This window comes from Oncorhynchus mykiss, chromosome 16, assembly GCF_057628025.1.
Source record: "Oncorhynchus mykiss isolate SJ-2025 chromosome 16, ASM5762802v1, whole genome shotgun sequence".
NCBI classification, from domain to species: Eukaryota; Metazoa; Chordata; class Actinopteri; order Salmoniformes; family Salmonidae; genus Oncorhynchus; species Oncorhynchus mykiss.
Window position 1 is genome coordinate 54,390,146 of NC_143037.1, and position 27,892 is coordinate 54,418,037.

A 27,892-nucleotide genomic window follows, 5' to 3' on the forward strand; every position below is an offset into this window, starting at 1 on the left:
ATTGGGATTCTCTTGGCTCCAGCGTCACAATCCCTCCATTGTCTGGGCTACTGGTGCCATCGTGGGCTGGAGCCTGTCCTGCCACACTCATTGCCTGAAGTCAGCTCTGCCTGCCCTGGGACATCTTCCTGGGCTTGGAAATTGCCCCTGACCTCTCCGCCAGCTCCACAGAGTACCAGGACCTCCGGGAGGGGTTCAGTAAGGCCTGGGTCACTTCGCTTCCGCAGCACCGACCGGCATCCAAGAAGGTTAAGCCTGAGGCGCTGGCACGTAGCTATAGGGCTGCGGCTACACCCCCGGAAGCCGAGACCTGTCCCCCCCGCTCCAAGATCATTAGCCCCTCTGCTGTTCATCCTCTGTTGCCCCGTACCCTCTGTATTTTTCCTACCATTAGTCAAAACCATGTCTGACTGCCCCTTGTCTTCTGTTTCTAGGCCCATCCCTCCCCCGTGTCATCGATGGCCAGCCAGCGTACAAAGTGAGACCTCCTGAGGGTTCAACCACAGGGCAGGGGTTTCCAGTATCTGGTTGACTGGGAGGGTTATGGGACAGAGGAGAGGTGCTGGGTTCCCGCTAAAGACATCTTGGACCTGGCCCTCATCGCCGACTTTCACCATCTGCATCCCAGTCTCCCAGGTATCCGTCCAGGTGGAATGCCAGGTGGGGTCCCTAGAGGGGGTGGGGGGGTACTGTCACACCCTGATCTGTTTCTTCTGCCCTTGTGCTTTTCTCCAACCCCCTCCAGGTTTCACCCATCTTCCAAATGATCCCCTGTGTATTTATACCTGTTTTCTCTGTCTGTTTATTGCCAGTTCGTCTTGTTTGTTCAAGCTTACCAGCGTTTTTGCTGTCAGCTCCTATCCTTTTCCTTTCGTTCTCGTCCTCCTTGTTTTTGACCTTTGCCTGTCCTGACCCTGTACCCACCCACCTGACCTCTCTGCCTGTCCCTGAGCCTGCTTGCCATCCTGTACCTTTGCTCCACCTCAGGATTACTGTACTCTGCCTGTCCCTGACCCTGAGTCTGCCTGCAGTCCTGTACTGTTGCCTTACCCTGGATTATCGACCCCTGCCTGCCTTGACCTGTCTTTGCCTGCCCCTGTTGCTACAATAAATATTGTTACTTTGACAGTCTGCATCTGGGTCTTACCTTGATTCCTGATGGAGCAGAATACTACAGGTGTAGATCTTACAGTAAAATGCTTACTTACAAGCCCTTAACCAACAATGCAGTTCTAAGAAAATACCCCCAAAAAAGATAAGAGATAAGAATAAAACATAATTAAAGAGCAGCAGTAAATAACAATAGCGGGGCTATATACAGGGGGTACCGGTGTCGAGGTAATTGAAGTAATATGTACATGTAGTTAGAGTTATTAAAGTAACTATGCATAGATAATAACCTAGAGTAGCAGCAGGATAGAAGTGGGGCAGTGCAAATAGTCTGGGTAGCCATTTGATTAGCTGTTCAGGAGTCTTATGGCTTCGGGGTAGAAGCTGTTTAGAAGCCTCTATGACCTAGACTTGGCGCTCCGGTACCGCTGGTTGGAGACTTTGATAATTTTTAGGGCTTTGACAACGCCTGGTATAGAGGTCCTGGATGACAGGAAGCTTGGCCCGTTGATGTACTGGGCCGTACGCACCATCCTCTGTAATGCCTTGCTGTCCGAGGCCGAGCAGTTGCCATACCAGGCAGTGATGCAACCCATCAGAAGGCTCTCGATGGTGCAGCTTTAAAACATTTTGAGGATCTGAGGACCCATGCCAAATCCCGAAGGGGAATAGGTTTTGTCGTGCCCTCTTCACGACTGTCTTGGCGTGCTTGGACCATGTTAGTTTGTTGGTGTTGTGGACACCAAGGAACTTGAGGCTCTCAACCTGCTCTACTACAGCCCCGTCGATGAGAATGGGGGCATGCTCGGTCCTCCTTTTCCTGTAGTCCACAATCATCTCCATTGAGGGAGAGGTTGTTGTCCTTGCACCACACGGTCTGTTCTCTGACCTCCTCCCTATAGGCTGTCTCATCGTTGTTGGTGATCAGACCTACCACTGTTGTGTCATCAACTAACTTAATAATGGTGTTGGAGTCGTATCTGGCCATGCAGTCATGAGTGAACAGGGAATACAGGAGGGGACTGAGTACGCAACCCTGAAGTTTGAGAAATTGAGAATCAGCGTGGCGGATGGCCTGTCAGCTAGTTCAGGATCCAGTTGCAGAGGGAGGTGTTTAGTCACAGGGTCCTAAGCTTAGTGATGAGCTTTGAGGGTGGTGTTGAACACCATGGTGTTGAACGCTGAGCTGTAGTCAATGAATAGCATTCTCACATACACTACCGTTCAAAGGTTTGGGGTCACTTAGAAATGCTCCTTTTTTGTCCATTAAAATAACATCAAATTGATCAGAAATACAGTGTCGACATTGTTAATGTTGTAAATGACTACTGTAGCTGGAAACGGCAGATTTTTTATGGAATATCTACATAGGCGTACAGAGGCCCATTATCAGCAACCATCACTCCTGTGTTTCAATGGCACGTTGTGTTAGCTAATCCAAGTTTACCATTTTAAGATACCAATGGATCATTGGAAAACCCTTTTGCAATTATGTTAGCACAGCTGAAAACTGTTGTTCTGATTAAAGAAGCAATAAAACTTCTTTAGACTATCTGGAGTATCTGGAGCGTCAGCATTTTTGGGTTCAATTACAGGTTAAAAATGGCCACAACTTTCTTATTAAACTTGTCAGTCTATTTTTGTTCTAAGAAAAGAAGGTTATTCCATGCGAGAAATTGCCAAGAAACTGAAGATCTTGTACAACGCTGTGTACTACTCCCTTCACAGAACAGCACAAACTGGATCTAACCAGAATAGAAAGAGGAGTGGGAGGCCCCGGTGCACAACTGAGCAACAGGACAAGTACATTAGAGAGTCTAGTTTGAGAAACAGTCCTCAACTGGCAGCTTCATTAAATAGTACCTGCAAAACACCAGTCGCAACGTCAACAATGAAGAGGCGACTCCGGGATGCTGGCCTTCTGTAGTTTAGCATCTGCTTCATCTAGTCACTAGTGCTTCCTCCTTTAATTTTTGCTTGTAAGCAGGAATCAGGAGGATGGAGTTATGATCAGACTTGCCAAATGGAGGGTGAGGGAGAGCTTTGTACGCATCTCTGTGTGTGGATTAAATGTGGTATAGAATGTTTTTTCCTCTAGTTGCACATTTAACGTGCTAGTAATTCGAAATTAGGTCAAACTGATTTAAGTTTATCTGTATTAAAGTCCCAGACCACTAGGAGCTCCACCTCTGGATGAACGTTTTCCTGTTTGCTCATAGTGGAATACATCTCTTTGAGTGCCAGCCTCTGTCTGTGGTGGTATGTAGACAGCTATGAAAAATACAGATGAAAACTCTCTAGGTAGATAGTGTGGTCTACAGCTTATCATGAGATACTCTACCTCAAGCAGGCAAAACCTTGAGACTTCCTTAGATATCGTGCACCAGCTATTGTTTAGAAATATGAATCGGCCCCCGCCCCGTGTCTTACAAGAGGCTGCTGTTCTGTCCTGCCGATAGTGTATAGCCCGCCAGTTGTATGTTCTTAATGTCGTCGTTCAGCCACTACCCTGTGAAATATTAGATATTACAGCTTTTAATGTCCTGTTGGTAGGATATACGTGCTTTCAGTTTGTCCCATTTATTTTCCAGCGATTGAACGTTAGCAAGCAGGATGGAAGGCAAGGGCAGATTTGTGTCTGTAGTAGTATATCCCTCCCGTCCGACTCATTGAAGAAGAACTCTTCGTCCAATTTGAGGTGAGTAATCTCAGTTCTGATGTCCAGAAGCTCTTTTTGGTCATAAGGTACGGTAGCAGCAACATCATGTACAAAACAAGTTACGAACAACGCGACAAAACAAACAAAATAGCATGGTTGGTTGAGAGCGGATAAAAAGGCAACCCTCCCCTCCGGCGTCATGTTAAAATGAACAGGGAGTTTATGGGAGTTTATCAAAATTGGATTTGTTTTCGATTTCTTTGTTGGTCTGTGTAATCTGAGGGAAATATGTGTCTCTATGGTCATACATTTTGCAGGAGGTTAGGAAGTGCAGCTCAGTCTCCACCTCATTTTGTGGGCAGTGTGCACATAGCCTGTCTTCTCTTGAAAGCCAGGTCTGCCTACTTTCTCAATAGCAAGGCTATGCTTCCTGAGTCTGTACATAGTCAAACATTTCTTTAATTTTGGGTCAATCACAGTGGTCAGGTATTCTGCCACTGTGTACTCTCTGTTATGAGGCCAAATAGCATTCTAGTTTTCTCTGGGTTTTTAAAAATGATTTCCAATGTGTCAAGTAATTATCTTTTTGTTTTCTCATGATTTGTTTGGGTCTAATTGTGTTGCTGTCTTGGGGCTCTGTGGGGTCTGTTTGGGTTTGTGAACAGAGCCCCAAGGACCAGTGTAACGCTCTGTGCGAAGTCAGGCGCAGGAAGCAGAGAGTACAGGATAGTGCTTTTAATTGCACACACGGCGAACATAAGCCACCCCACGAAACACAGGGTGCACACAAAACAAATGCCTGAAACACGGGGACACATACAGTCCGGAGAAAAGCCCACGAACGAAAACACGTCAACCTCAAAGGTGCACAGTAGCAACACAAAACAATCCCGCACAAAGAGCAGACGGGCCTACTGGCTAACATAGCCCGACTAATCAGCCTACACACAAAACAGGTGAAACCAATAAACAGAAAGGGGAAAAGGGATCAGTGGCAGCTAGTAGGCCGGTGACGACGACCGCCGAGCGCCACCCGAACAGGAAGGGGACCACCTTCGGTAGGAGTTGTGACAACCAGCTTGCTTGGGTGGCTCTTCTCCAGGTTAATTTCTCTGTAGGTGATGTGTTTGTTATGGAAGGTTTAAGGAATCGCTTCCTTTTAGGTGGTTGTAGAATTTATCAGCAATTTTCTGGATTTTTATTATTAGCGGGTATCAGCCTAATTCTGCTCTTGGTCTTTTACGTTGTACATTGAGGATATTTTTGAATAATTCTGCATGCATAGTCTCAATTTGGTGTTTATCCCATTTAGTGAATTCTCGGGTGGTGAGCGGACCCCAGGCCTCACAACCATAAAGGGCAATGGGTTCTATAACTGATTCCAGTATTTTTAGCCAGATCCTAATTGGTATATCAAATGTTATGTTCCTTTTGATAGCATAGAAGGCCCTTCTTGCCTTGTCTCTCAGATCGTTTACTGCTTTGTGGAAGTTACCTATAGCGCTGATGTTTTGTCAGAGGAATGTATAGTTTTTTGTGTGCTCTAGGGCAACAGTGACTAGATGTAATTTGTATTCGTGGTCCTGACAACTAAACCTTTTTTGGAAAACGATAATATTTGGCTTACTGAGGTTGACTGTCAGCGTCCAGAACTGACATAATCTATGCAGAAGATCTAGGTGCTGCTGTAGGTCCTCCTTAGTTGGGGACAGGAGAACCAGATCATCAGCATACAGTAGACATTTGACTTCAGATTCTAGTAGGATGAGGCCGGGTGCTGCAGACTGTTCTATTGCCCTCGCCAATTCGTTGATATATATGTTGAGGAGGGTGGGGCTTAAACTGCATCCCTGTCTCACCCCCACGGCCCTGTGGAAAGAAATGTATATGTATATATCTGTCTCTCTTTCTCTCCCTCTCTCTCTCTGCCCGAGAGCACAATACAGAGCTCTTATTACATGTTCCTTTGTCAGAAGTCACATTCATCAGAATAGATGTTAACTCAGCAAGTTCACAACTTCTCCCATAATCGTGATTCATCCCTTTACATTAGACTACAATCCGAAGTCACTCCCATAATATTTGGTAGCCTAGAGTTTAAGAGCAATGGGCCAGTAACCCACGAGCTGACTAGATTAAACATCTGTTGATGTGCCCTAGAGCAAGGCACTTAACCCTAATTGCTCCTGTAATTCACTCTGGATAAGAACGTCTGCTAAATGACTCAAATGTAAACAATTTGTTGCGTCCCAAATGGTACCCTATTCCTAATATAGTGCACTACTTTTGACCAGAGCCCTATGGGAAATAGGGTGCCATCTGGGATGCAGCTATAGTCTCTCAGTGAAACTGCATTACCTACAGTGTGGTAAACACCTGACACCTCCACTGATGACTTTCATTGGTGTGACGTTCAATTGAAGTCTTTTCCAGGCATGTTTCATCCTTTGAGCGCTGAAGCATGCTCAATTTGTCATCAAGAGGGTTAGAGAGTCCCTTTCAAGCATTGCACTGTTCCATTATGTTTTTTAGTGAAGTAGAGTGGAATGGATGCAGAACTGTAAAAGAAAAGTTGAAAAATGTTAAAACGGTATGTGCCGAAGCTGAATGCAAACAGTGGCACAACATGCAGTGGCACTCGGAATGTATTCCATTGAAGTGATAAGCACAATGTGGCTTCATATAGGCAACTTCTAAATACCAACAGCCAGCAGATAAACTGTCTATAGGCCTGTGAAGTGCAAACATGCTATTTGCTTTACAGGTTAGTTGGTGCCTGAGGTGGTTCTGTTTCTAAAGCTGGTTCATGCGATCAGTGATTTGAGAAGTGCTACAGTGTGTTTTTTTTACTATTTAAGAGTTAAAAAGCTTTCTGAGAGTTCATGGTTTGTGTTCAAATTACTTCCCCCTTTCATCCTCTCTGTGTAATTTCAATTTGGTGGGTTTCTTGCTCGCATGGTGCACAAACACACAATTTATGTATTTATTCACTTCCTCCACAGCTTGTTCAAAGAATTTCAAGCATCACCCTTTCTGATGAGTGAAGCTGAGGTTTTTAATTATTAATTGTGGCATATCTAAAGGATATTTTTTTAATCACTTTTATGTTTCCAACCCTGCACTCTACTCCGAGTAGAGCCTGAAATATTAGTTTATGTAGTTATATTTGAGCGATCGAATGACACCAGAGCTGTGACATCATACACTGCTCAAAAAAATAAAGGGAACACTTAAACAACACAATGTAACTCCAAGTCAATCACACTTTTGTGAAATCAAACTGTCCACTTAGGAAGCAACACTGATTGACAATAAATGTCACATGCTGTTGTGCAAATGGAATAGACAACAGGTGGAAATTATAGGCAATTAGCAAGACACCCCCAATAAAGGAGTGGTTCTGCAGGTGATAACCACAGACCACTTCTCAGTTCCTATGCTTCCTGGCTGATGTTTTGGTCACTTTTGAATGCTGGCGGTGCTTTCACTCTAGTGGTAGCATGAGACGGAGTCTACAACCCACACAAGTGGCTCAGGTAGTGCAGCTCATCCAGGATGGCACATCAATGCGAGCTGTGGCAAAAAGGTTTGCTGTGTCTGTCAGCGTAGTGTCTAGAGCATGGAGGCGCTACCAGGAGACGTGGAGGAGGCCGTAGGAGGGCAACAACCCAGCAGCAGGACCGCTACCTCCGCTTTTGTGCAAGGAGGAGCAGGAGGAGCACTTCCAGAGCCCTGCAAAATTACCTCCAGCAGGCCACAAATGTGCATGTGTCTGCTCAAACGGTCAGAAACAGACTCCATGAGGGTGGTATGAGGGCCCGACGTCCACAGGTGGGGGTTGGGCTTACAGCCCAACATCGTGCAGGACGTTTGGCATTTGCCAGAGAACACCAAGATTGGCAAATTCGCCACTGGCGCCTTGTGCTCTTCACAGATGAAAGCAGGTTCACACTGAGCACATGTGACAGACGTGACGTTCTGCTGCCTGCAACATCCTCCAGCATGACCGGTTTGGTGGTGGGTTAGTCATAGTGTGGAGTGGCATTTCTTTGGGGGGGCGCACAGCCCTCCATGTGCTCGCCAGAGGTAGCCTGACTGCCATTAGCTACCGAGATGAGATCCTCAGACCCCTTGTGAGACCATATGCTGGTGCGGTTGGCCCTGGGTTCCTCCTAATGCAAGACAATGCTAGACCTCATGTGGCTGGAGTGTGTCAGCAGTTCCTGCAAGAGGAAGGCATTGATGCTATGGACTGGCCCGCCCGTTCCCCAGACCTGAATCCAATTGAGCACATCTGGGACATCATGTCTCGCTCCATCCACCAACGCCACGTTGCACCACAGACTGTCCAGGAGTTGGCGGATGCTTTAGTCCAGGTCTGGGAGGAGATCCCTCAGGAGACCATCCGCCACCTCATCAGGAGCATGCGTTGTATGGAGGTCATACAGGCACGTGGAGGCCACACACACTACTGAGCCTCATTTTGACTTGTTTTAAGGACATTACATCAAAGTTGGATCAGCCTTTAGTGTGGTTTTCCACTTTAATTTTGAGTGTGACTCCAAATCCAGACCTCCATGGGTTGATAAATTTGATTTCCATTGATAATTTTGCTGTCAGCACATTCAACTATGTAAAGAAAAAAGTATTTAATAAGAATATTTCATTCATTCAGATCTAGGATGTGTTATTTTAGTGTTCCCTTAATTTTTTTGAGCAGTGTATTTGGGCGTAATGGTTGCTGATCCGTTATCACAGGTACTCTTTCCGTAATAAAGCCGTATTGACATGGGAGAAAATCAGTCTCTCGCTACCATACAAACCTCGACAGGATGAAATTTGCTTTGATTGGTTTGTGTGACGTGTGTGTGATGTTTGTTTTACACAAGACCTGGCAAGCTCTGTTACTAGCCTTGTTTGAGAAATACCTTTCATTGACAAATTAGAATATGCAAAGAAGACATAGTTGAAACAAACAAGTTCCAGTGACCAAGTCATGGGAAATTGATGCTCTAGTCTAGTTCACCCAGGTAACACAGATGTTTGTAATAACGTTCCTGATTTGTTATTCTTTGGTCATTTGACATTATAACTTTCCCAGAACGTTCTGGGAAGCAACATGTGTTAGCTGGGCAGTGTTTTTCCATTCTGGTTCTGGAGAGCCAAAAGGTACTAACACACCTACAGTCAGGTCCATAATTATTGGCACCCTTGATAAAGAGCAAAAAAAACTATAAAATAAACAATACAAATGCTGATCTATGTTGTATGCTTAAAAGGAAATTATAATATTTAATACTAATATAATTGCTCAGAGAAAGGGATTTTGTTTAACAAGTAAAGATTACAAAAAAAGATTACAGTATTGGCACCCCTGCACCTTCCGATTGCAAGAATAATGACACTGAGTCTGTTTCTAAATAGTTTTATGAGATTGGATTCTGTACAGAATGTTTCCAGATCATTGATATCCTTTGTCTGCTCTTAATGACTACCCTCTTCAAATTAAACCACGTTTAAAATGGGGTTCAAGTCCGGAGACTGATTTTGCGGTCAATTTACAATTTCTTTGTGGATTTTGATGAGTGATTGGGGTTAATGTCTTGTTGGAAGATCCAATTGCGGCCAACTGTCAGCCCCCTGGCAGAGACAACCAGGTTTTTGGCTTAAATGTCCTGGTACTTGGTGATGTTTGTGATGCCATTGACCTTATCAAGCGCCAAAGGACCAGTGGAAGCAAAATAGCCCCATAACATCAAATATGCACCACCATATTTTACCATAGATATGAGTTACTTTTCTGCATATGCTTCCGTTTTTCGACGCAAAACTGGTGTGTGTGGCCAAAGAGCTCTATTTTTATGTCATCTGACCATAGCACCGCCTGGAGTTTGATAAATGGCATTGGCATTTGGATTGGAAGCGGTGCTACATGTACTGTAAACATTTATGTACACCCCCCTCATATAATTTACTCAAAAATCTTTTTTACCACCGTCAATAACAATAACTGTAGCAAACCTGTGTTTATAAGCGTGGATATCGACTTTACCACTTCAGCATGGTTTTGTTGCACAGTCATTGCCACACACAGGGCTAATTGGCCAGAAGGTTGAGGGTTCGCCGACCACTCACTCACGAGCTCACTCTCCCTGCCTGTCTCATTACACTACTATCAGAGCCGACTGGAGACAATGATCAGCTAGGGGGAAATCAAATTTTCAACATTTTGATGCTATATTTATAATTGTATAAAATATATGCAACAGATTTTCCACCAACACAATTCTATGCCAATGCACAACAGACAACCAATAAGCTACGTATAACTGCATACCGAATACTGACTTTGAGCACTTATCATCATGGTTTGCATTTTCAACACCACGATCAAGTGAACTATGACAATCTCGAAAACCTTTTTATTTTTTATTTTATTTTTTACTTCAGCTTTTAGTAAATACTTTCTTAACATTTTTTTCTTAAAACTGCGTTGTTGGTTAAGGGCTTGTATGTAATTTCACTGTAAGGTCTACTACACCTGTTGTATTCGGCGCATGTGACAAATCAAATTTGATTTGATTTGATTATGATTTGGTTTGACAATCTCCGAATGTCATTAAACCTTTGGCCATTGCGCCATTTGGATGCTGGAATTATATTAGAGTGGAGTGGACGAACATGCACAGGTAGCCTACAGGAGACTTTTGAACTAGCCTAATCCAGCAGAGTCTTGCCCATTAGGGCATAAGGGGCGGCAAGATTTCATATAATAAATTGTAACAGCACAAAGTAAATGAACCGTCCTGGGGCACTCAAATGTGCATCTGTTCAGTCACAGAACTTCTAGGTCTGCTCTAGTCTCCTCCTCCCAATGAGTCGCTCACGCCAGACAGCACATGGCTAGATCTGCTTTGTCGGGTACAGATAGCACTAAAACAAAAAGCTAATTGTAAATAACTTGTAAATAAACAATCATAACAGTCATAGGAGCCTGGGACCTGATAAACCGGTCAACTACATCCAACAAGAGTCGAAGAACAGAAACAATTTATAAACTCATATCTAACTAACTCTGAAATATGAAGATATTTCAGAATGAACAGTAACTGGCTAGCGCATCAGGCTTTGTGTCATTATTCTAGCTAGCTATCTCCTGATAGATCATGTGTTTTCACTTATTGCATCTGCGTGCTTGTTGTGTTGTCCCTGGTGCACTTGTTTGTTCGTGAGCTGGCTGCTCGTTCTAAATAGTATAATCTAATCTGTTCTAAACAGTGGCGGCATGTGCAGCAGTGGTCATTTGGTTTTTGACATTCAAAGGTGAAATAGGTGTTTATGCTGTTGTTCAAATGCACACATCGCTTTATATATCTTCTCAAAGAAACTACCGGTAGTTTGAAAACATTCCATCATATTTCTGTCATGAGGCTTTGTTGGCAATCAGCATCCATGTTTATTCCACACAAAAGTTTATTTATTTTAAAAGTGAAATTATAAATATTTAGGCTATATTGAAGCGATACGTTCTTGGTCGAGGAATAGCTGCTCAGATCGGAAAGGAGGCAGAACACGTGTTAAACTTTCCTGAATAACTGGGCCTGCTGGGAGCATAGGCCTATGTGGCCATAGGACAACTTAAGAGAATGATGATCGGCAAAAGACAGCGCATCAGTATCAGAAGTAAAAATACAGCCAGACTGGCCTGCTACTGTGCCCTTCTATAATCTGTCAACGGTAGACCCACAACTGATCCAAATGGAATGAAACATTCAAATAACAGGAATGGTCAAAAAAACTACAAGATTATGTTATAAAACTGTTTATGCATCGAATAAGGTCTCAGTACTCTCTCATCTGTGTCTGTGAGACTGAGTTGGGGCTCTGGGGTTTGGCGCTAGCAATTGATATATGATGGGTTGGTGATAGAACCTACAGAACCTACAGCATTCCATTGAATGATTTGTGTCTGAAATGCTGGCCTCTCTGCCATGGCCAGGTGAACCCTCCCTCCAGTTTCTCTCTCACATGCAGATGAACACTGGACTTGTTGCATTAGTATCTGTGTGTTAAGGAGTGCGAAACTGAGAAGATAGCCCTGCATAAACAAGCAGTAAATGACCTGGAGAAACCTGACGCAATGTAAATATTGCTGTCTGTTGCTTGATAGCACAATGTACCTTTGTATAATTCCACACATCTGTTGTTTGTCATGAACATTCAGGAGGATATACTTTGCAAAAAAGAGCTGTAACCCAAACCTGCTCATTGGGCTCTCAGCGATCACCAGCTTCATTATTGCAGTTCTTAATCGATAATAAAGATTGATTGTTGGAAGAAATAACAAAGTCTCTCTCACTTGGTTAGAATTTCCACCACACAAGGCTTTTGCGCCATTATTCAAATGACATTTTCACTGCACTTTACAGCCTAGAGTATAATTATACTCAATTGTACTCACTTGAAAACAATAATGCAATTATTAATTTGATTATGGTGTTGTAGGCTAGTCTACAGTGCGTTCAGAAAATATTCATACCACATGACTTCTTTCAATTTATTTTGTGTTACAGCCTGAATTCAAAATGGATTAAATATTATTTTTTTTCACCCATCTACACAGAATACCCCATAATGACAAAGTGAAACATGTTTTTAGAATTCTTTGCAAATGTATTGAAAATGAAATACAGAAATATCTCATTTATAAAAGTATTCACACCCCTGTGAATACTTTGTAGAAGCACCTTTGGCAGAAAGTACAGCTGTGATTCTTTCTGAGTAAATCTCTAAGAGCTTTCCACATTGGTATTTTGCAACATTTGTTCATTATTCTTTTCAAGAATTCTTCAAGCTCTGTCAAATTGGTTGTTGATCATTGCTAGACAACCATTTTCAGTTCTTGCCATAGACTGTCACGTAGATTTAAGTCAAATCTGTAACTCGGTCACTCAGAAACATTCACTGTCTTCTTGGTAAGCAACTCCAATGTAGATTTGTCCTTGAGTTTTAGGTAATTTTCCCACTGAAAGGTATATTCATCTCCCAGTGTCTTTTGGAAAGCAGACTGAACAAGGTTTTCCTCTGGGATTTTGCCTGTGCTTAGCGCCATTCCGTTTCTTTGTTATCCTGAAAATGATTACAAGCATACCCATGACATGATGCAGCCACCATTATGCTCGAAAATATGTAGAGTGATACTCAGTAATGTGTTGTATTGGATTTGCCTCAAACTAAATACTTTGTATTCAGAACAAAAGGTGAATTGCTTTGCCACATTTTTTGCAGTATTATTTAGTGCTTTGTTGCATAAAGGGATGTTCATTTTGGAATATTTGTATTCTGTACAGGCTTCCTTCTTTTCACTCTGTCAATTAGCTTAGTATTGTGGAGTAACTACAATATTGTTGATCCATCCTCAGTTTTCTCCAATCACAGCCATTAAACTTTGTAACCATTTTAAAGTTACCATTGGCCTCATGGTGAAATCCATGAGCGGTTTCCTTCTTCTCCGGCAACTGAGTTAGGACAGACACCTGTATCTTTGTAGTGACTGGGTGTATCGATACACCATCCAAAATATAATTAATAACGTCACCATGCTCAAAGGGATATTACATTATTTTTACCCATCTACCAATAGCTACCCTTCTTTGGTCTTTGTGGTTGAATCTGTGTTTGAAATTCACTGCTCGACTGAGGGACCTTACAAATCATTTTACGTGTGGGGTACAGAGATGAGGTGGTCATTCAAAAATCGTGTTAAACACTATTATTGCACACAGAGTGAGTCCATTAAACTTATTATGGGAAAGCTAATTTTTACTCCTGAACTTATTTAAATCTTATCTAAATCTGATGAATTCTAGCGTGCTGATATACTGTGCATTATAGGGAAATAATGCACACTCTAGAATGCCCTTCAAGCCAATCAGAAACGAGTATTCAACAATGACATTGTATAAGAGGTAATACAGTGAATCAGAGTGTTAGTGCTACAAGAGTTGAATAAGACTTGACTTATTAAGTCAGTGCATGCTCTGGTCTAGTCTGTGGGTACGATAGTAAATGCCATGGACAACTGAATCATTGAATTACATGTGAGGTAGTATATGGTAGAGTTGGTAGCTCATAGCAATTATTACTGTACAATTTATGTTAATGAGGTTTAATTACTATATAACCATTATCACTAAATTATGAGAATCCTTATTAGTAAAACATGAATATGTTAGATGTCATTACTCCTTTTGTTAGCCATAGTGAACCCATTATTATGTATACAATATAATGAATGTATGTATTAATCTATTCTGAAGCCTGTCTATAGCCAATGCTCAGTGACTGCATAAAGGAGAATTACATAGTTCATAACAAATGTCTGGATTTTGACCCATGTTATTCATCTTAATAACGTTGATAATCCTTTGGGCCCACGCATGTAGAACACACAACCGCTATGACTCAGCCTTGGGCACGTGTACACAGGGAGGTGTCAGCGGTGCCCTAGAGTGCCGCCAACCCAATTTATTTTTCTATTAAAAAGCTGTGCTTTCTACCTCTTATTTCACAACTATAAGACAATTCTAAGTTATATTTTTCACAAATAAATATGCATATTGATTTAAATGACCATTCGACAACAAGGAAGCACAGGGCACAGTTCAGGTGGGTCGGGCAAAAGTCCAGAAGTGGGCGCAGGACAAGGTCTCACGAGAGCTACCGTCAAAGCAGAAAATGTCATAGGTTCATCGCAAATGATTGAGCTTTATACTGTATTTGTTTTGCATGTTAAAATTGTAAAATGGTTGAGGGGGTAAATTTGACCTTCCCAGTTCCAACCTCAATGTCTATGTACAGCCCTGCACTGGGTGTTGGGTGAAGTTGCCACTAGACGCTGATTTTGGGCCAATTTTGTATTTTCCCCACTAATGGTTAAGGTTAGGATTAGAGGAGGGGAAGCTGATCCTAGATCTGTACCTTCAGGAAACTTCACCCCGGAACCTTCACAGTCCTCTCTTGTTCTCTTCAACATAATTTTCCTTGCCGAGGTAGGTAACCAGCATGCTGGAGGACAAGCTGACATCCTCAATCGACTACCAATAAAATGTAGCTAATTATCCTGCCAACTCGAGTGGATGATGCTGTAGTAAAAGTATGCCAGTAGGCAGAAGTTCTCAAGTTCATTTGAAGTTTGCCATCGTTCTCTCCTCTCTTTCCTGGAGATGGAATGTTTAGCTATAGCGTTTCCAACTGATTATTATGCACACGGTTGCATGTTTGCCCCTTCATGATTCTTTGAGACGAGAGAGGAAATCTCAGCAAGTGATGTTTTAGCACCTGTTTTGTTTGAGGGAGTATGTGTGTGTGTGTGTGTGTGTGTGTGTGTGTGTGTGTGTGTGTGTGTGTGTGTGTGCGTGTGCGTGTGCGTGTGTGCGTGCGTGCGTGCGAATCTCCGTCTGTCTCTGTCTGTCTGTGGTTGTTCATGTGAAGAAAAAGCCCTTGGTTTGAGAGGTAGAGGGCTGATTTCATTTTCCCATGCACACTGGCTTGCAGTTGTCTCTTTTCTCCTCACTCTCTCTCTCTCTCTATCTATCTAGGGCAGCCCATGGTTTAACGAACAGCGATCAGCTGGCAGTCCCATCCTCCCATGTGCCCACACAATCTTGTTAAAGCATGCAGCTAATCTGTGGAGGAAATGGACTCTTCTCAGGCAAGCAGGTCTTTCATCATGCCATTGTCTGCCTTGATCACGCTCCCTCTCATACAAATACATATAGGTGCATAAGAAGAAGCCAGTTAGACTTAAAGAAGTTCATCGCACATTAGCTTGTCACCTGATTCCTTTGACAGTCAGGAGAGTGGGTTGACATATTGGCCAATCTGTATCTGACATTTAAGTGAGAGCTGCATTTGGAGCAGAGCTGACTTCTCTGTACGTTTTGTTCTTTATTTGTACAGACGTATCTTAATTTGATCATCCAGTTGTTGCAGGAATTTCCCTGCACGGCAAGAAATGCAACCTTGTAGTGTATTCAAGGTTTAAAAAGGCATCTTAAGTTTGTAATTTACACTTAAAAATGTCAGACTTGATTTGCACTAATGAAAAATGTATCAACCCCTATAATAAATGTCCATTAGTTGTAATCCATCATAGACATTCACATTTCCTGTTGCTGCAGGATTATTTTCCTGCTGTGTGAAATTGGCTCAAATTAAGATACAGTATCTGTATCTCTCAAGTGAAAGTTGGTCCTCCATGGATAATTGAAACCAATGTGACATAAAGTAGAAACACAGAGAATACAGCTCTCTAACTGTTCCTCTAGAGGCTATCTGGTTTCCACTCCATCTCTCCCTCCTCCCACTGGGCACACCACATCATTTCAATGTGGATAATTGGGTTGATCAAGCGTCGATCAATGAGATTACAACCTATATTTACCCACTCAAAAAGACAGACAAAAGTTTGTTGAATTTCCAATATGTTATCACTATTCTTTCAACCATCTAAAAGCATAAGCAAATTCTAATGGAACACAATGTCAGAAATGTTGTCGGATATTATTTGTTTTATCACTGTGCTTCATCTAATAGCAGAACCAAATGGCCTGGAAGGAAGTTACATTAATACATTAAAAGTGCAAGGTGCAAATGAGCAATTCCGTAGAGCAATTGTGAAGATCTCCACAGACCTGCGATGACCTATGTATGGTATCTTGAACATGCACGCTTTTTATGATTACATAAGAAGAAATGTATAGTTTCAGTAACCTCAAAATGTGGCCATGGATGTGTTACTAATTTTAAGGTTGAATGTTACATTAGTTAACTTTAGGCTATTTACTGTGAATTAATATTGAGTTGTGTTTGGTTGACAACGCATCCAAGTATCAACATTTGAAAGAGATTTATCTTCTGCTTGGATAGTTCCATCTGCTAGGATAGTTCCACTGACTTAGTCTGGCTTTAATTCCATTTTGTCTACAAATTAATAATTCATATTTTATTTTTTATTTCACCTTTATTTAACCAGGTAGGCTAGTTGAGAACAAGTTCTCATTTACAACTGCGACCTGGCCAAGATAAAGCATAGCAGTGTGAACAGACAGCAACACAGAGTTACACATGGAGTAAACAATAAACAAGTCAATAACACAGTAGAAAAAAAAAGAAAAAAGAGAGTCTATATACATTGTGTGCAAAAGGCATGAGGAGGTAGGCAAATAATTACAATTTAGCAGATTAACACTGGAGTGATAAATGATCAGTTGATCATGTGCAAGTAGAGATACTGGTGTGCAAAAGAGCAGAAAAGTAAATCAATAAAAACAGTATGGGGATGAGGTAGGTAAATTGGGTGGGCTATTTACAGATGGACTATGGACATGTATATGTTGGATCTCCATCTCAGCCCAAAATCTAAGTTAAATAGATCATAAAATAAAACTTGAAATGCACTTTAACATAGATTTTTGGTTGAGGTGAAGACGTGAATCCTAGATATCAATTATTAATTTGTAGACAAACTGGAATTGTGTTTGGTTGCGTTGACTACCAAACACAATTCAATGTTAATAAATATCCTTACATATGAATTCAACCAGAGCTTAAATCCCTTGGCCTATTGTATTATCTAGGTTTAGTTGAATTCTGGGGTATATTGAAACAATATTTGTATTTTTTATTTTATTTCACCTTTATTTAACCAGGTAGGCAAGTTGAGAACAACTTCTCATTTACAACTGAGACCTGGCCAAGATAAAGCATAGCAGTTCGACACATACAACGACACAGAGTTACACATGGAGTAAAACAAACATACAGTCAATAATACAGTAGAAACAAGTATATATACGATGTGAGCAAATGAGGTGAGATAAGGGAGGTAAAGGCAAAAAAGGCCATGGTGGCAAAGTAAATACAATATAGCAAGTAAAACACTGGAATGGTAGATTTGCAATGGGAGAATGTGCAAAGTAGAAATAAAAATAATGGGGTGCAAAGGAGCAAAATAAAATAAATAAATAAAATAAATAAATACAGTAGGGAAAGAGGTAGTTGTTTGGGCTAAATTATAGGTGGGTTATGTACAGGTGCAGTAATCTGTGAGCTGCTCTGACAGCTGGTGCTTAAAGCTAGTGAGGGAGATAAGTGTTTATAGCTCTTGATGACTTTGCAAATGCTATATCAGCCTAAATAAAGTAGCATCATTGATGATATATGAGTGGTAAAGTATGGTCATATTTAATTTGCTCTGTTAAACCTAACCTTTGGAATGACTTCAATAGGTACAGTGAATGTATTTCATGTTTAAGTGGAGATCTCACAACAATCATTCAGTGACAAATATCATAGCTGGTGAATGTGGCAATACAACATCAGAAATGTTTGTTGTTGTTTTTCTCTGATAGTGGCTATAACATTGAAGATCTGACCAACATGTTTTACATAAGTATTCAGACCCTTTGCTATGAGACTCGAAATTAAGCTCAGGTGCATCCTGTTTCCATTGATCATCTTTGAGATGTTTCTACAACTTGATTGGAATCCACCTGTGGTAAATTCAATTGATTGGACATGATTTGGAAAGGCACACACCTGTCTATATAAGGTCCCACTGTTGACAGTGCATGTCAGAGCAAAAACCAAGCCATGAGGTCAAAGGAATTGTCCATGGAGCTCCGAGACAGGATTGTGTCGAGGCACAGATCTAGGAAAGGGTACCAAAAAATGTCTGCAGTATTGAAGGTCCCCAAGAACACAGTGGTCTCCTTCATTCTTAAATGGAAGAAGTTTGGAACCACCAAGACTTCCTAGAGATGTTTTCATGTTTTCACTTTAGGTATGCCATAACAAAGGGGTTGAATTCTTATTGACTCAAGACATTTCAGCTTTTCATTTTTTATTAATTTGTAAAAATGTTTAAAAAAAAACATAATTCCACTTTGACGGTATTGTGTGTAGGCAAGTGACAAAATAAATCTAAATGTAATACTTCCCAAAGCCTATGTCTGTTAAATGTGGTCAGGTCGCTTATACTGACACGGTTTAAATTGGTGACCAAATATATGTAGCCCCTTAAAGCCCTTTCTCATGTTTAAATCTTAAAGTGCTGTAAAACAGTGGCAGGAGATGAGCAGCAGGTGTTCTCGACAAGGGATTTGAGTTAAATTCACTCATATTACAGCCCTCTGTGTCTGTTGGCCGTCAAGTACAGCGGAGGAGAGCAACAGCCGCTGCCTGCACTAGAAGGCAGTGTTTAGGTTCCAGTAAGCTGCCTGAATCGGTGGAAAGATAACAAGATAGAGAGAGAGACAGACAGGGAGAGGGGTAAGGAGAGGGAGACCGAGAGATGGACAGACAGAGGCACAAACTGGTTAAATTAATGTTGTTTCAACAGAATTTATCAACGTATTGTGACGTGGAATCTACGTGGGAAAAAAGTAATCTGTTGTTGTGAGGCTAAAATTTCAACCACAAGATTATGTCATCATGGTAACCACATTTTCAAATAGTCAAACCTTGTGTAAATAAGGTATATTTGTTTTTTATTTGCAAACATTTCTAAAAACCTGTTTTCACTTTGTAGAATAAGGCTGAAGATAACAAAGTGTGGAAAAAGTCAAGGGGTCTGAATACTTTCGGAAGGCACTGTACATTGACTTCAATACAATACAATCTCACCCAATCTCACAATCTCATGAATCTAGTACTGAAAGCTTAAGTTACAGCTAGCTAGCACTGCAATTCATAAAATGTAGTTGAGTAGTTGACTCAAAGAGAGAGAAAGACAATAGTTGAACAGTTTTGAACAAATGTATTTCTTTCTAAATGAAGGACAAGCAAGAGAGAGATGGAGAGTCCATTTTTTTCACTTTCAGTTTCACTTACTTAGCTAGCAAATGCAGCTAGCTAGTTTAGCCTACTCAAACACCCTGCAAAAAACAGAGGGAGGCTATGTTAGCTAGCTGGCTATGACTGTCCAACATAACACTGGAACTCTTCCAAGTCAAGGTAAGATTTTGGTTTTACAAATGTATTGCCACCAGGAGCCGCCAGTGTTAGTGCTAAACTGCTTACTGACTGTACACTGTAACGTTACTGCATGATTGTAGTGGGTTTACTAATGCATACGCGTTAGTTATATTAGTTATGTTGACTATGGAGTTACTTTAGCTAATATAGTAACAACGATGTTGGCTGTGTGTAGCACTTATGATATGGTTTGGCTTTTTTTTTTGCCTGTTCACATACAGCTGATGTGTTGTGCATTGAAGTCCACAAGCGAATGGAAAAGGTGAGAGGAGCAGAGCGCATAGATGCAAGAAGGAATACAATGTGGCTGCTATGAAAGTGAACTGTGTTTACGCGTGATCATTGGTGTATTCATTCTGTCGATTCTGTTGAAAAATGTTTCTTAAACAGAAGCAAATGGAACGAAACGGGGATAGACATGCCTGAATTTGTCCCATAGAAACTCTCCTTTGCAAATGTTGGCAAGAGTGTGCAAGACAGTGTTGAATGTGTCAATGTCTGTACATGTGTCACTGTCTGTCACCTCAAAATGTTCCTCTCCACCTGTGTGCACCTACGTTGTAAACTTTCATTCATAGGTTAGGTTGTAGCAAACTCATGATGGGTATAGGGAAAATTTGAGTATCATGTAGTAGCCTAAACCTATCTCTGTTACAGTGAACTGTGTGAATGTAAAAAATGAATGACAGTCATCCAATATGCTGTAATAGAAATAAGGCCATGCTCATTAAAACATAAACGTCCTCCCTCATCTTAAATGGCACTGACCGCCACTGCTATGGTGTTCTGCTACTATACGTCCTCCAATTCATATGATATTGTACAAATGCAATTCCATTTGTAACGTAACATTACATATTATCCTAGACGGAGGGAAAGAAATGTACATCCTAAATCGTACAAATTGCCCTGAGGCTAGGTTGATAAGGAGTTAGATTTGGTGTCAATGCAAAGGCTTGGTTCTCATAGAATGAGAAAGACATTTAGGAGTTTCAAGGATTGCCATACAAGTTGTTTTACATCGTTTTTTCTGTGTTTCATTTTGTTTCCTTTTATGAGAACGATTCATCATTCCTTGAGAGCAGAGAGACAGTTGACAGTTGAGACTGTGAATTGAGCCCAGCAGAGCGAAGTGGGCTGCCACCTGCAAGATCCTCACCCAAGCCCCAGGAATAGCCACATCCCAAATATTTGGTTGTTTTCCTTTGAGTACTGTTGTTGGATTATTTCAGTCTATGTACACAACAATTCAGCATTTAGCTTTATACGTGTAAATCAAAATAATTGTTATAATAATATCACTTTCACGAGTTCGGCATCGGAGATGGTGACTGGCCTCCCGGCAGGGTGAGCCCACAGTTGTGAACAAACTTGCAGTACGGCCTGTTAAGCACATTTTGTTTGTGCATGCCGCCACCTACTGCGCTGTAGCGTGTCGTCAATCACGTTACATTTATGATACAAAAAAAAAATAATTGAATAATATTAATTTAAAAAAACTTCCAACTAACCCTACACATTAAAAACACACTACCCCATTCCACTACTTTGACCCTCTGCTCCTGTACCATCCCAACGACCTATTAGGAAGGGACACCCCGACTCAACACGCCCTGTAACTCTTCTGATGTCAAAACTCATATGCCCAAATACTTCTCTGCAGCTGCCACCACAACATCTATTTTATGTGATTACGTTCCATTTCTGCAGTACAGTTGTTAACCATTGCTAAGTATGAACACTAAGAATCAAACCTTGCTGAAGGATATATCACTCGTTGGCCAGTCACTCTGTGCTGGTTCAGATCTACTACTCACAGGGATCCTCTCCAGATCACTCACCTTTGACACATCCTCCTCTACTTTCTTCACTGCCTCAACATACTGTACAACACCCTCTGCAGTACCCTGACTCTGGCCACCTCAACCTGTCTTCAGAGCAACATGGGCACCCCTACAGTTAACACATGATTTTATCTACTGGAACTACACAATCCTCTGTCCCATGCCCTCCTGCACACTTCCCACATATTGCAATCTCCCTCCTCCATACTGTTGCAACATGACCATAAACGTTGCACCTGAAACAGCACAGTGGATTCGGTACAAAAGCTCTAACAGGATAACTGACATATCCTACCAAGATTTTGCCAGGTAAAAACTCAAAAGGACTGACAGTGACTCCTCTGTTTCACCACACTCACCACTGGGTCTACGTCGAACCAAACAGCGGGCGTCTCAAACACCAGGACTTTCATCTTCAATTGCTCCACCTCCACACTTAACACTACCCCAGAAATTACTCCTTACAATCGTGCCCTATTCCTAAGAGCAAAGCAAGAAACAGATCTTGACCCAAGTTGCATGACATGGAGCGCCCACTCCCTCTGGGCAGAAGAAACACAAACAAATATCATAAGTCCACTACAGGTTACTTTCACTGATTCAACAGCACACAACTGCTTTCTCACCCACCCTGAAACCACAAATGGATTCGCCAAAAGGAAAGAATCCACTTTCCCCAAAAATGTCACTCCTACTGGACCAGCCTCTTCTTTATCATGTCCATCGATGTCAGGCTCGGAACTCTTCACCACACCTTCCACCTCACTTAACTTGCCCCCGTTCAATTCCATTTCACCTCCAGAACTCCGTCTGGTGCACGGCTCACTCTGTTTGCACTTGACATCAATCTTCTTTTACACTATCTCAATTTTTTTCGCCATCTTCCTCAAATTCAACTCCACCCTCTGGTCTCATCATTCACTTCGACCTCTTCTTACACTTCCATTCCTCCTCAGAAATCCATGTTTCTGTGTACCTGTCCCAATATTCCTCTTCTTGTGTGTCCACCATCTTCCTTCCTCTTTCCTATCCCGACGCTGTACAAAGGAGTGAAGATGGATGCCGTTTAAATACTATGAGGGTGATTGATTAAGTAAGGGTATTCAGGTGAGTGAAGAAGGTTTGTGGCTAATGAAGATTGGATGCGGGTGAACAGATTGGCATGGTCACAGCTCTATGTCCATATGGAGTTCCTTGCTAATAAGTCACATTCCAATATAGGTGTCTGGGACCATATATAGAGTTCCTGCTCTAAGGCTGCATTCCAATACGGAAGACAGTGTCCATATATGGAGTTCATGCTGTGGATTAAATGTGTCCTCTGAAACTTAAAGCTCTCTTCCCGAAACTGTGTCATAAACTACACATTTCCGCAGATGAATCCAAAAGCTGTAATGTCTGACAATGGCCCCAAGTTGATCCTACTGTAAAAGTAACAATATAATAGGCACATCACCAAATCCAATATATCAGAGAGAGAGGGGGGGGTCAAGCAAACTATTAACGGCATTAACATTTGAATTGCTTAATGACACAGTCCAATCTCATCATAAGATCTGTGGAAGGGAGAGCATGTCAAATAATGGAAATGGTCAAGTACACCACCACTGTGAATATTGTTAATATTGTGAATCGTGTTACTTTGAAGGGAACGTTGTGCTTGGAATGCTCTGTCTCATTGGTATGTATCTTTTAATTTGATAAACAGCTGAGCTGTGGTTTATTTGACTTGGTAACACTGCCATCACATGGTAGAAAAGGAAAGGACAACCAACCAAGAGCTTTTTTTCATGTATTTTTCAATACAGAAAGCTTAAAAGCATTTTCTGAAACAATGTCGATTTTCAAAACAGACACAGATCTCTCAAATCATTACCGTCACCACAATCATCATCATAATCCTCATTACGATCCAAACCAAAAGATCATGTCTCAATGTATAATGTTACAAAATGATAACATTTCCAAATAAGACATACAAAATCAGATGTTTCCTAAGAATACATAAAATCAAAGGCACAATAATACATTGCTACTGACTGATCTGGTGTTAGCTAAGTAATGCACTTACTTTAGGGTTTCCCAAACTCGGTCCTGGGGTCCCCCTGGGTGCACATTTTGTTTTCTGCCCTAACACTACACAGCTGATTCAAATAATCAACTCATAATCAAGCGTTGATTATTTGAATCAGCTGTGTAGTGCTAGGGCAGAAAACTAAATATGCAGCCAGCGGGGACCTCAGGAACGAGTTTGGGAAACGCTGCATTAGTTAGTTCCCTATAATACACATCGCATTTTGTACTATATAAAGAGAGTCACAGAGAGATTCACAGATGTGACTTGGGTTGTAGTCATCTTGGTTGTATGTCGCGTGATAGTGTTCATGGAAAGTACATCTCTCTCCCTCTTTTATCATAGATTTATCATGGGAATTACATAATATATATGATAACATTTTCAGGGACTCCACTTGCTCAGTGTCTACTACCCTACTCCTTGGCCTCCAGAGACCAGAGTCTCTTCATAATATACTTTTTAACTGGAGGTTATAGAGTTGGCAGGCTCTTGGTGTGTGAAGGAGATTCTGCCTAAGGGTCGAGTCATGTATCATGGCATCGTAGGCTCTACACCTGGCAATCCCTCTGATCTGATTCTTTGTCTCTCCCCCTCCACCTCCACCTCTGTCTGGCAGCTCTGTTCTCCACTTTCCTTTCCTCCCTCATCCTCCTCCCCTTCCCCGCTACCCTCCCGCTTCCCCTCCCCCTCCCTCTCCTCGTCCCCCTCCACCACCTCCCTCCCCTCCTCTCTCTGGCAGTTCTGTTCTCCACTATCCTGTCGTCTTCCCTCCACCTCCTCCTCCTGGGCTTGTTGGCACCAGGGCATTGCACACATCTCCAGCCCCCCTAGGCAGCCCTCCCCCTGCTGCTCACACTGCACCACAAAGATCCTGTAGAACTCCAGCAGGACGACAAGGATGTTTTTACAGGTGAAGAAGATCATTAACTGGTTGAGAACGTTCTCCCTGATCATGAGGTAGAGGCGGTAGATGAGGAACGGCCCGTCCTGGAGCCCCACAGTCAACAGCAGACTCCACACTTCACTGGAGCAGCACGGTGTATAGCAGGAGGGGGGAGCTCCAGGCAGTCCCTCCACTACAGCCACGCTTCCCTCCTGAGAGAGGCCCCGCTGGAGGAAGCCGGGCTGGGACAAACAGGGCTGGAGATGGGCCTTGGGGGGACTGGTCTGGGTCAGAACCAAGGGGAACTGCATGAGGGCCCAGGAAAAGAGGGCAAGGCCCATAATGATAACGGCCCTGTTGGTCTTGACCTCGGGCTCCTTGAAGGTGTCAAAGATGTCCAGGATGTCAGCGCCCAGGCCCACGTAGACCATGAGGAGCTGGGAGAGCTGGTCGCGGGACATGTCTCCTTTGGGCATAAGCCAGCGGCCCAGCACCAGTACGATGAGCATGGTCTGCTCCAGCCCTGCCGCCCAGTTCTCTGGGTCCAGCTGCAAGATGTCCTGCGTCAGTCAACACAACACACAATTAAATTAGATGATACTTTTGTCTTCTAAGAAAGTTACTATGTATCTTAAAAAATGCTCCTTAACCAGAAGATAAAATGTACACATTAGAGCCTTGAAGAGGGAATTTATCCTGACTCAATTGTCATTATCTTGTGCTCCAAGATTCAAATAAATTCTGTCCCCAAACTTCAAAGTAGCCATGAGGCAAAAAATTCCACAAAAAAAATTCCATAAGACAGAAATAGCCCCAAAATGATCATCACAGAAATATCTGAGAGTATCTTCAAGTGAGTCTAATCCAGACTTCTCAATCAATCACATCTCAATCAATGTGTCAATTACTTAATTTCTTAATTTCCCTCGTCCTCCCTTATAATGTATTAATCCCTAGAGATTCACATCTTATCTGTGATCAGGTATCAGTTAATTGTTGCTGTGGGGAGGGGGTTGTAGTGTGATACCTACCGCTGAGATGGGGATGTGAGCCAGCAGCTCTTCTAGCTCGGGGCCAGAGGAGATGTTGACAGGGAGCTTGTACTGCAGCAGGCTGAGCTCCAGGAACCAAATGGAGGGGATGACGGTACTGAGGTAGAGGAAAACCATGGGGGAGAACCTAAAAGCAAAGCGACGAGGAGGGAAGGGGGAAGCTATTTTTAGCAACACACACACGTTTTTTTGGCCAGTCAGTATAAGAATTAAGCCTTACAGAAGTGTCCCATTTCAGACGGCCAATTATTCTCATCATATATGCAAATCCCACTTGACAGTGCAAAGCCTTCTCCATGAGGAAAGAACTTCAAAGTGAGAGGGAGAGCGGGGCCTGGAGTAAGTTACCGTCTCAGCATGCCCCTCCGCACATGGAGGAAATATGAAGGCTGGCTTCTGCAGTATCATTAGGATCGATGGAGGAATCATTCCCCTGTTGCTTTAGAATCGGCAATGGCATAATTTCCTGTCATCCCTTTGAAGGGTGTGGAGCAGAGGTCATCCAGTGTTTATGTTCATTCAGTTCAGGGCCCTGAGCCATGCAAGAGACGACGGTTTGAAAAGGAGTAAGAGTTGCATAAATAGACTGGCTTTTCATGGAAAATGACAGTTAATCCAGCAAGCGAGATAGTCAGAGTGTTGTTGAAGGACATATCATATTTTTAGGGAGATATACTGTATACATAGAGATGGAGAGCTATACATGGAGAGAGAGAGAGGAAAGATATTTTGGATGCATACAATAAGTGGCTCACTATAGCTGCAGCTCACCACCTCGTAAAAGAGTTCCACCAGTACAGTGGTGAGGTCAATATCCCAATAGAAAAAGGTTAATGTGGAGACAACTACAACCCTTCAATCCCAATTCCACCCTTGTAAAAAAAAAACAGGCAGAACTGTGTAGACTGTGAAGACAGCCAGGCCAACGGGTTTATTTGCTAATGTCTTTCTATCTAACATTTCCATTTATCGCAACATGAACAGGAGAGGATTTTCTTTTTTCCTTGCATGAAATTAATGAGTTCATTTGTGTGGTTAATCATTATTACAATTGCTGTGTAACCCTGGGGCTGTTTGATTGTTTTTCATTAGGTTTTCCACTTGGGCTACGACTCCCGAGACAGGAATAGATAATAAAGATTGTGCAAAAATGGATGTGCCACTGTAAGTCTTACATTGTGTATTGTGTGCGTGTGTGTGTGGGTGTGCGTGTGGGTGTGTGGGTGTGCGTGTGCATGTGGGTGTGAGTGTGTGCACTGTGAAAATTATGGAGAATAGATTGAGGAGGACGCTTTATCGAGATCATGCACTATAATGGAGCAGGGGGCTTCTAAATGAGTTGATGATGTGAGTGTGTATATGAATTGGAAGTAAGTGTAGTATGAGTGGCTGATGTTAGAGGGACAAGTTACTGCCTTGTGGCTTTATACAGGGCAAAAGGAGGAAGCACTGGCAAATTCATATGTGTTCATTCTTACATAACATTGGTACCAGAAACAGTTTGGCTAATACTTTTCTTTGCCAACAGGAATAATGCATTTTAATGCAGTCATTATAAGACTTAATTGTGTATGATAGGTAATGATTATCATTATTAGCTTTGTGTCATTGCTGTAGAAGGCACTGTAAGGCGATAGATGTTATATAGACGTTACCATTTCCACTCTGCATTGCGGGTACACTTGATGGTGACTGCCATCTCCACCCCCAGCAGAGCCACGCCCATCAGCAGCAGCCAATAGAGGGGCTCCCCTTTGACGGCGACCACACGCCACACGGTCACCACCCCATGCACAGCAAACAGGAAACGGCTCAGCAGAGCCAGCAGGAAGTTGATGATGCGACACATCCTGTCTGAGAGAGGAGTCCCACAAGCCCCAGTTGAGGAGGATGAAGTGTCCGTTAAGACACTTACCTAAGGTCAGTTTGGCCCTAATGGTTAAGGTTAGGATCAAATGAGGTGTCCGGTCCCAGATCTGCTTCAGTCAACTCCTTAGATTATCATTGTTATGTCATACATGAATAGTCAGAGGAGTTGGCTAAAACATAAACAGATGGAGCCAGACAATGAAGGAGGTAAGCTCATCCTAGAGCTGTTCTATCTGGAACCTACTACAGTATGTGTGGTATCACCCAGGAGGTTAGTGAGTGTCAGTGATATAATAGTAAGAATATTTAACACATTTTTGCAAAGAACTGACTCTAAAAGCCTCTTATTTTCGAGTCATC

At 42.2% G+C, this 27,892-nt stretch overlaps 1 protein-coding gene across 1 annotated transcript; it reads right to left on the reverse strand.

Annotated features, from left to right (window-relative positions):
* Positions 1-597: 597 nt before the first annotated feature.
* LOC110491091 (transmembrane protein 26) lies at positions 598-27,512 on the reverse strand. The gene is made up of 5 exons (XM_090201612.1): positions 27,319-27,512; positions 25,643-25,790; positions 24,835-25,171; positions 24,503-24,786; positions 598-669 (listed from the first exon to the last, which is right to left on the reverse strand). The coding sequence occupies exons 1-5, from the start codon at positions 27,510-27,512 to the stop codon at positions 598-600; spliced, it is 1,035 nt and encodes a 344-aa protein (XP_090057738.1).
* Between the last annotated feature and the right edge of the window lie 380 nt (positions 27,513-27,892).

Bases quoted from the DNA above. Each gene is read 5' to 3' on its own strand.
- LOC110491091 (XM_090201612.1), bottom strand. From the start codon at position 27,512: ATGTGTCGCATCATCAACTTCCTGCTGGCTCTGCTGAGCCGTTTCCTG. The intron at 25,172-25,642 runs GTAGGTATCACA...TGACTGACGCAG, and splicing joins CTCACATCCCCATCTCAGCG to GACATCTTGCAGCTGGACCC. The intron at 24,787-24,834 runs GCCTCTCTCAGG...GACTGCCTGGAG, and splicing joins GCCCGGCTTCCTCCAGCGGG to CTCCCCCCTCCTGCTATACA.